Source organism: Merops nubicus, unplaced genomic scaffold (genome assembly GCF_000691845.1).
Source record: "Merops nubicus isolate BGI_N331 unplaced genomic scaffold, ASM69184v1 scaffold4758, whole genome shotgun sequence".
Taxonomy (NCBI): domain Eukaryota; kingdom Metazoa; phylum Chordata; class Aves; order Coraciiformes; family Meropidae; genus Merops; species Merops nubicus.
In genome coordinates, this window is record NW_008627649.1 from 46,820 (window position 1) to 58,251 (window position 11,432).

General features: G+C 38.1%; 1 protein-coding gene across 1 annotated transcript in view; it reads right to left on the reverse strand.

The window, feature by feature from the left end:
* POT1 (protection of telomeres 1) overlaps positions 1-11,432 on the reverse strand; it is a 64,893-nt gene that overhangs the window by 36,549 nt on the left and 16,912 nt on the right. Inside the window, exon 7 of the mRNA XM_008946383.1 lies at positions 1,116-1,246. Within this exon, the coding sequence (XP_008944631.1) occupies positions 1,116-1,246 (131 nt within the window). The remainder of the gene's footprint in view (positions 1-1,115; positions 1,247-11,432) is intronic.

Genomic DNA, 11,432 nt, shown 5'->3' on the forward strand with positions numbered 1-11,432 from the left:
TACACAGTTGCAGCAAGCACAAGAAAAACATTCATCAGAACCAATACCAAAGCTATAAACACTGTTTCCTCCATGGCCATGGACACAGGTAAATAGGGAGTAAGGCAGGAAAATGTCAAACCAGCAAATGGATGATACTGCACACTAACAACCGCAGACAGATTAGATTTGATTGCATAACTCTCCAGCTTATCTAAACTGCTCCATAAGAGAAGCTCTGAAGTAATTCCCCCAGTTCTATTAGTTTGAAGAGGAATAAATTGAGTGCATTTATGTCAGTTATATTCTGGCCATCTAGAAGTATGACCATGTGATTTTTGTCAACCAGTTTAACAAATATTCTAAAAAATGTAATGCTGTTCTGAAGTTGTCATAACCACATCTAACACTTTCTTAAAGAGGTATCAGCTTAGTGCTCTGTTGTTTAAAAAAATTATAGTTTATTCCTGGTTTTGATCCATACCATAACTACATTGTTTTATCAATCACAGAATCATAGAATACTGTAGGTTGGAAGAGGCCTTTAAGATCATCAAATCCAACCATCAAGCCAACACTACTAAGTCCTCTGCTGAAACAGAATCAGAATCTGTCAGGGTTGGAAGGGACCATAAGGATCACCCAGTTCCAACCCCTCTGCCATGAGCAAGGACACCTCACACTACACCGGGCTGTCCAGAGCCTCATCCAGCCTGGCCTGTAAGACCCTCAGGGATGGAGCCTCAACCACCCCCTGGGCAACCCATTCCAGGGTCTCACCACTCTCATGGGGAAGAACTTCTTCCTCACATCCAGCCTGAATCTGCCCATATCCAGCTTTGCCCCATTCCCCCTAGTCCTGTCATTACCTGATAGCCTAAAAAGTCCCTCCCCAGCTTTCTTGTAGCCCCCCTAAGATACTGGAAGGCCACAATAAGGTCACCTCGGAGCCTTCTCTTCTCCAGACTGAACAGCCCCAACTCTCTCAGTCTGTCCTCATAGGAGAGCTGCTCCAATCAGTGACTTTATCCAATGTCTCCATGTGTTGATTCCAGTACAGGAAAAATTAAATTATTCCTATAGTCCTCTCACTGCAAAAAAGACAACACATAAACCCCCTACATCCTAGTACATACCTTTATTCTATGAAATCGAACAATATCTCCAACTTTGTAGATTTTTGGTAGGGAATCTAGATTTCCATTAAAAAGAGTGCACGTTAACTTCACATTTGATGGGTCCACAAGCGTTATAATTGAGCAATAATCTGTAAAATATAGAAGCATTTGAATGAATCATAGGCACTATCAAGTTATTAATACACAGATATTAAACTTGGGATGAACAACTATATGGCAATTTTTTTTCTGCTACGATCTCTGTAACTCTTCTAAGAAAAGTCAATTTAGTTACAGTAGCAAAAGAACTGTGGCCCATCTTGCCGATAATTAGCCCAAATAACTGGAAATGAAATGGGTGATTAAGCACAGGTCTGTGAGTCAGGAACACACAAACCCTCTCCTGTCTGCAGCAGGCATGCTATTTCTTCAGGTTTCAGCTACTTCCTCTATAAAATGAGGAGCGTATGTACAATCTCATGCAATCCTTTTCTAAGATCTATTTCTGCAGCGTCCTCTGAAGAGGTAATAAGTTCTGCAGGTTCTAAAGCAAATTACCACATAAATTACTTTTACTTCAACAAAATATGCAAGATATATACTGCAAGGATACAGTCACACAGCAGGAGTTAGAAAGTACAGTAAAAATCTAAAATGTGCCTTTTGGAAGTAAAACTTCAGTAACAGAATTTCACTTCTATTAAGGACCTAAAAGGTAGACCCAAAACAAAAAACAAATATGAGAGAACAAACCAGCCCAGAGCAGAGCAGTATTTGCAGATGACATAAATGAAATCTGTAATTTCCATTTCAGCTTACAGGAGCCTGTGTGCTCAGGGATCTTATAAATGTGAACTGGGACAGCAGTACACTTGTTCTTCCACAGCACGGTAGCTGCCACGAGAACTTAGGCAGTTACCTGCCTGAGAACTTTTCTAATACCCAACATCAACTTGGCTGTATGTTCAGAACCTCAAATATCCACACATCTTATCACAGTTGTTTTTAATCAAGAAGACAGACTGATTTCGTTTTGGATAGTTATCATGCTAGCATTTACTGAAACTTACAGTTCAGGGCTGAATTACAACTGTTTCATCAGACCAGTAGAGCAATGACATCTTAACCTATCATTTTTACCTTGATGGCAACCTTAATACATGTATGTACATAGTATTTTGGCTTTTAGAAAGAGTTAACCACATCCTCAAACAAGAAAAGCACATTTTTTAGGCATTAACAGTACTCAGTGGGTTACAATTTAAAATCTCTGAAGTTTGAACTCCTGCAATGGTGAACTCTTTGTTGGTTTTCCATTTGAACATACCATTCTTAAATGTTAGAATGAGAAAGCTCAAAACTAGTATTAGCAAGTGGCAAAAAAACTGAAATAAAATAATTTTGTACTTTTCCAGACCAGTATAACACCGACTTATTACTTTTCTTAGCATTTTTCTGTAGTCTGAAAAGAGTGGCTATATCTCACCTGCAGCATGCACAACACTTTCACACTGACATCCTGAATGAAATTACTCTATTATTCATTCTGATTAAAAAAAAGTATAAAACACTGGAACTTAATTACTCAGTTTGCTTGGGTAGCTCTACAATTTTCCAATGCCTTCTACTTTAACTCACATTTTTGCTTTAACAATCCTACTTTAAGAGTGTAAGTTTCCATTGCAAAAGTTAGTTTATTTGTAGTGCTGATCTGCACATAAAATGCAGACATGCTGTCTAGAAGCAGGAACAGTTCTCCTATGTACTGAACCCATTTACTCCTGCTACATACTCCTGTTGTATTTCGGTAACAGCCAACTACAGAATCTCCACACTGTAAAAAGGAAAAAACTCCTAGAAACAGACTTGGAGACTTAGATCCATCCTCTTGAGGCACCAAGCATGGTAACACTGTTCAAGATACAAAATTCTCTAAACAAAGTAACACACAAAGACAGGATCCTACCTGTTGTATTTCGGTAACAGCCAACTACAGAATCTCCACGCTGTAAAAAGGAAAAAAACTCCTAGAAACAGACTTGCATGGAGACTTAGATCCATCCTCTTGAGGCACCAAGCATGGTAACACTGTTCAAGATACAAAATTCTCTAAACAAAGTAACACACAAAGACAGGATCCTAGTTCAAGCAAAATTAAACAACGAATAAGCCTGTTTATGAATTCTATTACTTGGAACAAACTACAAAAACCAAAATGTGAAAACAACTGACCAGAAGCTTCTTGTTTGACAGCGTGAGCTTTCTCAACTTCTATAATGGTGAAATTAACCACCAGAGGCTATAAATTAAGTTACAAGGTTGAGTGACTGTGGTTTGTGAGTAAGCCTATGCCACAAGAGATACACCCACAAAAGGGCTGAGGCTCATGGAGGAACCCATGCTGGACCAGAGGACACAACTAAGAAATAAGATACAGGAGGTGGGTGGGTGGGAGTAAGGAACAAGTAGGAGCAGAACAAAATTGATAACCCAAATCTCCTGCACCACTTTGTCCCCTAAGAGACATGGTGTAACCTGCAGCAGTAACAAGAGGAGTAGAGACTAGGAAGGGGGAAGAACTGCCTGGAGTGAAGCCCAGTCTGAGAAAAGTGGAGGAAGGGTGTTTTCCCAGAGCATTTAAATGTTTCTCTTTTTTTTCCCTCAGTATCTGAATCAGTTAAATTTTGATATTAGCTGGCAATGAATTAAATTCCTCAAGCTTTTTCAACTCTCATTAAAAAAAAAAAAAGGAAAAAAAAAGAAAAAAAGAAAAAAAGAAAAAAAAATCCAAACAAATCAAAACCCCCAGCTTCTCTTAGCTATAATTCTACAAGGCAGTTGGTGCTAATGACACTAAATCAGAGTTTGCATATCTGGGAACTGAACAAAGGTGTCATAATGCCAAAACAAAGACAGTAAAATCTCCATCACAGATTTGTAAAGATACAAATTGTTGCTAGACAGTTTTGAAGGAGAATACTACCAGTCTACTAGAACTGACAGATTTGCCATATATAAAAACTGTGTGCAGGTAGTGAAAAGAAGACAACTGTCATAGTTAAACTCTGTGAAGATTCCTCAAACAAGAAAAGAGAGATGTTAAACTGTTTTAAAAATACATGCTTGTATGTTCACTGACTATGCCCTCAAAAGAAACATTCTGCCACTTCCAGAATATACAACCTTAAATTTTACTATAATTTAAACTTAAAAGTAAAACTGCAAATATATGACTGTAATTCAAAGATAGAATGTTCTATTTCTTTTGGTATGAATTCTCGAGGTTAACTTCACAAGTCAGCTGCAAAGCATTATGAGTAAAATGAGCAATTAAGAAGAAAAACCACATATGGTTCATAGCTTTACAATCCTTTGAGGATACAGGATAAAATGTTGAAGTGCATTCCAACACAGGAATGAAGAGTAAAATAAAAACATTCCACACTGAATTGTGGTTCCCCTTTGATGCTGTGATTATATAACCTAGTCAGCTTCATACACGTACAGCTGCCTTTTCAAGGGGGAAAATGTTAACACTTTCCCTCCCTTTTCTGTGCAGTTAGAATATTCAAAAGACTAATAATCATCCTATTCAAAGCTGTATGAAATATTATATTTGCTTTATATATCAGGGAACACTTTCATAACACATTCTTGGCCTCTGAGATTTTAGACTTCCATTCTTAACTACCACCTCAAATCACCATTTCTATCATAAACCTAATTAAAATAGAGCTCTTCAAGAACAAAGCATAAAGACTGATTTTCTTTTAAAGAAATCAACATGCAGCAAGTACTTTTCAAAGGTTAAAAATACAAAGTCACCTGTCAGCTGGAATGTGAAAACAGCTTTCTGCTTTTCATAGCAGCTATAGTTCAGTGACTGAATTCACTTTCCTCCACAAATGAGTCAAGCTGTAAACAGAATTGCTGAATTTAAATAATGCCCCAGTGTTATTGGAATGACATAATGTTATTGCTCAAACTTCTGATTTTTCACAATATAGTTTCCAATGAAGCGAAATCCCTCAGATACCAAGGTAAAAAACCCCCAACTTTATATATTCAAGTCAATTTTCCTTTACTAGACAACTTTACTTCACTGATTAGCTTTTCTTAAAGAAGGGAAATAATTTGGCTTAATAATACAACACAAGAGATTAACAGTTCAGCATATATACTATAAATTAAAGTTTTTACTTTCACACTAGATTGACTCATTAAAAGCAATGGTTTTAGGCTGATCCTGCACAGAACTCCAAGCTGCACCTACCCAAGCCATCCAATGATTCTGTTACTAAGAGGCCTTCCCCCTCAAGCTTAACATGTGAGAGAGACCCCCAGCAATGGGCAGCTATCTGTAGGGATGTTTGTAACACCTCAGAGCTGGTGCTCATGAAAACGAGAGAGGAGTGATGTTTGGTTTTAATGGAAGTACAAAGTGATGCATGTGTCTAACATGCTTCTTACACCCTTTCAGACTAGTCCTTACTATTATTTAAAAGTACAATTTAACTTGGTACTTAAGTTTCTTATCTTACCTCATAAAAAAAAAACAAAACAAACAAAACAACTATTTGATGAAACAGGTTTTAGAACAGAAATTTATGCAACAAAATTAATTATTATTGTGTGGGCTATATTAAAATCAATAAAATTCCAAGCCAAGATCAATACGTCACATGAGCTACATGGAGAACACTGTTTTCAAGAATTACTGAGGTCATTCCACACACAAGTCTTTGCATCAAAGCAAAGCAGCTGAACCAACTGTTTAACAAAACACAGGAGGAAATTAATAGGAAGCACAGACATTCTTAAGTGTTTGTCCATATGTATGTGCATACAAACACAGCTAGTGCAGAATGCCAGAACTAAACCTCTGAAGAACCAACTGAAGAAGTTTTACTACAGCTTGTTTTGTCTATCTAACATGGTGATACACTCAAGAGATAGAAACATTCATAACTACAAAAGCATTTGGCTAACCAGATGCTTTAATAACATCTTTTACAAATTGTACATTAAAGTAATCATCTGGAGGTTTCTTTCTATTAATTATTTATGCACCTCTTTAATTTTTCATTTTATTTAAATTTTTTAAAAACTTTTATTTCTTTTCAATATTAGAAAATAAGAAACAGTGATTATTTAAAGAAACACAAACCCCTGTGAACAGAAGGGAAAAGAATGTTACTCTCATTTTTAGGATTCACAAATGAAATCACTATCCTTACCTTTGCAACAGTTTTTATTCTTTCTTGCAGAATTTAAATATATTCTCAATATTTTGACTTGGAAAAAACCAAAATAGAACACAATATTTTAAAGAACAGAACTACTGCATGTTTAACTCTTGAGTCTGCTTCCTCACAAACAGACCATCAGATACCACAACAGTCTGCAATTGGTTTGTTTTGCACTATAAAGATAGCTTACTTTTACTTACTAAAACCTGACTACCCTAACTGAAGCTGTCGACATACTATCATTTAAAGTAACATTTTTTCAGCAACATGAATTTAAATTCTGGACTAAGATGAACTTGTCTCAAGGTCAAATAAAAATCAAAATTAAAAATTAATCTGTTGAAGGTTTTTAGAACTGTCATTTCTGAAAATGCTACCCTTTATTAGATTTTGGTTCTAAAGAATATTTTGTAAAAATAAGGTAGTTACCATCCACATGCACATCTAGATATGCTAAAAGGAGATTTTAATTCAACATATCACATATAAACATACTGCATATATCTAAGAACAAGCTGGGTGGGGTTTTCCCAAAGAAAACAGGGCATCAGTCTTAAGACTTATTGTTAACCAGCAGCAGGGATTCTTCTTGCAATAATTCTTCCCTGCACTATGGAAAACACTGACTAGGGAAAAAAGAGAAAGAGTTGTGGAAGCAGTAGCAGCACATTGTAATGTTCCAAAAGTTTCATTGTGAAGCACATAACTTCAGTCATTGGACACTACCAAGACAAAGGCATTTTTCTTTTACATTTACTATTTTCACTCAAGCTAAACACTTGAGATGTCCTTGGCCATAAAGAAGGGGATAGAGAAGAGAATTACCTTTGTTAAAAAATGTAAAATATACAATACTCTTAAACTGTTCAGGAAAGAAAGGTAGAATAAATGGTTTAACACTTCCAACAGACAGAAACCCACCTGCTTGTTGTACCAAGCAGGACCTGAAGTATTTACTTAGACAGTTTTCAGAACACACAATTATAATGTATAGACATTCCAAATTACACACTCCGAGCCAAAGTCTGTTCAGTTAAAACAACTTTCTCTGGAATAAATATGATCATACTGAAACCTCATTTTACTCATCAGTGTTTTAGCATTCATCTAATGCAATAATGGTAGTTGAAATTAGGAACATTTAATTATAGTCTGTATAAACTGACAAGGTACCACTTGCTTTCAGTAGGAACACAGTGCAAAGCTTCAGCCTTAAGCTTTAATACATGTAAGCAGTAGCTCCTACCTAGAGGCATATCTGTATAGGGAATAAAGGCCCATATGGATTAAGTACAGTGGCTTCACTGCCCATGCTTCCAGCAGGGACCAGCTTAAAGCTACATGATTCTACTAACACAGTCTCAGAAAGAGAATGTGTTAGTGCAAGACTGTGCCAGATTTCATGTGACCACAGAATTTTCTTACAAGAACCAATTCATGCCCTGGCACTTCAGTGCAATCACTGAGCATTTTGTACCCTCTGAAGCAGATGTAACTTTGGATTATGTAAAAAAACAAAATCCAAAACCCAACACTTAAATATTTAACTGAGTGGTGAATATTTTTATACTAAATCCCAAATCAATTAAAACTGTTTTAGAGATTGTTATGATAATGTAGCAAATAAACCACAGCTATCTTCGTAAATAAGAAACATTTCAAACTGTGTTCATAATTGCCCCATTGATACTGTTGTGTTGGAGGTTTTTAACATCACAAACTGAAAACATACAGGAAAGATATTAGAAAAAATTTTATTACTTCTAGTCAAGGACTACTTTTTAAGTAAATCATTGTTTTCCTTATTAAATTTCTACTACTTACGAAACTGAAGTGATTTACTTGTCAAATAACTCAGTTGCAAACAACTCTCCTAGCTGTTTCAGAGACATATTACCTTGAAAGACAGTGAATTTAACTTTGTTTTCAAACATTTGAAAAGAGTGTCTGACTTAATTTCCAGCAATCAGTGCTTAAAAGTAAGGTGTTCAAATTCCTTAGGTCTCCAAAGCTTTGTTAAAGCAGCTTGAGAAATGACAAATCTAGACCATGTGATTCTTCATGAACTGCTCTTCCATGATTTAACCAACTAAAAGTAGTACCTTCTATATTTCCTTCTTACCCTTTTTGTTGTCAGCAATGTGAACAAATGAAATAAAACCTTTAAAAGATTTGCAGGGTTTGTTTTGCTTCTTTGCTTTTAAGCCTTTGTTTTGAGTCCACAATATTTTTCAGGAGGTAAGTACCTTCATTCACCACTGGCAATATCCTGAATTACTACAGATAAAGCTGATCTTTTCAGTTACTTATAAACACAGCTAAGGCATCTATTACAACTGCAGGCTGAAAATCCAGTGAGAACCCATCTTTTTAAGTAAGTATATATGTATTTTTATAGCTAAATACTACATAGATATTGCAAGACTGATAGCATTGAACAGGCCTCGCATAAGCAAGCAATCATCAGATATCACCACAAAATGGAGGATTTTGAGAAGCTCACTATAGTGAGAGATGTTGTTTGGCAGACTGAGCAGGAAAGACCAAGTACAGTAAATCAGTGTTGAAATAATTTATCAGTCTTTCCCATTAAAAACAAAGTACTGTTGTCTGCTCCTCAGAGGTCTAGATTATATTTGGGTCTCTGTAATGAAGTCTTTTACAGCTTTTAGTGGCACATCAATCAGGGGAGACTGATTGATCAGTGATGAGATCTCTCATTCAAAAGAAGTGTTTTGTAAACTTGTTATTTGGTCCTTCCACTTGAGAAAGCATAAAGACTATGTGCTATTGTTGTTCTTTTTAAGCTAAAGAGATTTTTCAGTCCCCCAAGATTCTTATCTTCAAAGGAAACTTGTCTCTCAAGATCCCTGCTCCAGATTTATCCTCATTTTATTATAACCCAAAGAACCAGAAAGTCTCAAAAACCTGGAGAGTCCCAGCATACGTGCTGGGTTGACCTTGGCTGGCTGCCACGTGTCCACCCAGCTGCTCTCTCACTACCAGTCTTCAACAGGACAGGAGAGAAATAAAGTGCAAAAGCTCATGGGTTGATATAAAGGACACGCAGATCACTTACTAGTTACCATTACAGGCAAAACTGATTTGACTTGGAGAAGATTAACTTATTGCCAAAAAAGATAGTGTAGGATAGTGGAAACAAAAACTAAAACACCTTTCTCCCCAAACTTTTTTTTCCTTGGCTCAACTTCAATTTTTCATTCCCCACATCTCCACCATCCCTCTTCTTCCTTCAACTGTCACAGGGGGGATGGGGTTTGTGGTCAATTCGTAACAACTCCTCTTCTCTCCTGCCCCTTCCTCCTCACACTTTTTTTCCTGCTTCAGCATGGGTCCTTCCACAGGCTTCAGTCCTCTGGGATAACCCTGATTGAGTGGGAGTCCTCCACGGGCTGCAGCACAGATCAGTCTCCTTATCTGAGGTCGCTTCCCCAGGCTGCAGGGGAAACTATCCAGCCCCTGGACCACCTTCTTCTCTCTGGCTCTGTGACCTTGGTGTCACAGAGGTATTTCTCTCACTTTTTTGACTCCTCATTGCCATGCAGCATTTTGCACTTCCTTAACTTCTTCCCAGAGGCACCAGCATCTTGGCCGAGGGGTTCAGCTGTACCCTGCAGTGAGTCAGCTGGAACCAACAGCTCCAGTTTGTCCTCAGAGGCTGCCTGGCAGCCCCCCTGCTACCAGCACCTGCACACCTGTACCCAGCACACCTTGCTTTCCCATTTGTGATCCTTTTTCATGCTTGGCAGCCCCAAATCCTTCTCCTTAAGCCACCAGCAACCTGACACCACCCATTCACTACTATCAGGGAATCCACCTCTGACTTTTGGAAAAGGTCCTTTGGAGTCTTTCTTTGAATTAATACTGTTTAAATATTATTTAAATATTAACTGTAGCTAAATCACAACAGTTCTGTAAGTACACAGCTCTAGAAGCAGAGTAATTTTTATTACTACTACTTCTAAACTAGCAGCATAACTTGATTTGCTATACACAAACCAAACACGTACATAATTATTTTATGAATGTTTGCATTTCTAATTAGATGCCAGAACACCTTTCTGTTTCCACGCTAAATGCACTGAGCTCCTGCAGATGCTTTCACTTCCAATTATTCCAACAAGAAAGCTGGGGAGGGACTTTTTACAAGGGCTTGTAGTGATAGGACAAAGGGTAGAGGCTTCAAATTGGAAGAGGGTAGATTTAGATTGGAAATCAGGAAGAAGTTCTTCACTCTGAAAGTGGTGAGACACTGGAACAGGTTGCCCAGGGAACCTGTGGATACTCCATCACTGGATGTGTTCAAGACCAGGCTGGATAGGGCCTGGAGCAACCTGGTCTAATGGGAGGTGCCCTTCTAGGGCCACCTTGTAGGGGGGTTTGGAACTAGATGATCTTCAAGGCCCCTTCCAACCCAAACCATTCAATGACTCTATAAGTCTGTGATTATTCATCATTTGCATGAAAAAAATTCTGTTGCGTTGTAACATTAATAATGCAAAACAATTGGAATTTTCCTTCTCCACTGTTACTGGCCTACAGTTGAGTTTGTGTCTGGTGGGGTTTTGGTGGTGGGGCAGGAGCTAAAAGGGTGGTTCCTGTGAGAAGCTGCTAGAAGCTCCCCCAGCTCCAAGCTGGACCCATCTCTGGCTAAAGTTGAGCCAATCAGCACCTCTGCAAAAAACATGTTTAAGGGGTGAAAAATTTGTTTGGTAGCTTCCTTAGGGAGGTGTGGAATGTGAGAGAAAGGACCGTATAGCCACCAAGGTCAGTGAAGAAGCAGGGGAAGGAGCACCACAGCAGAGATTCCTCTGCAGCCCATGGGGGTTAATGGTGGAGCACATGCCCACCCACAGGCTGTGGAGGATGCCTTGTCACAGCAAGTGACTGTGCCCAAAGAATGTGGTAACTCCAATGAAAGTCTGCAGGGGAGCAGTCCACCTCTGGGAGGATTACAGCCTGGTGAAAGGACCAACTCTGGAGCAGCTCATGGAGGGCTGAAGCCTGTAAGATGGACTCATGTTGGAGACATTCTTGGAGGATTGTCTCCCATGGGAGGGATGCC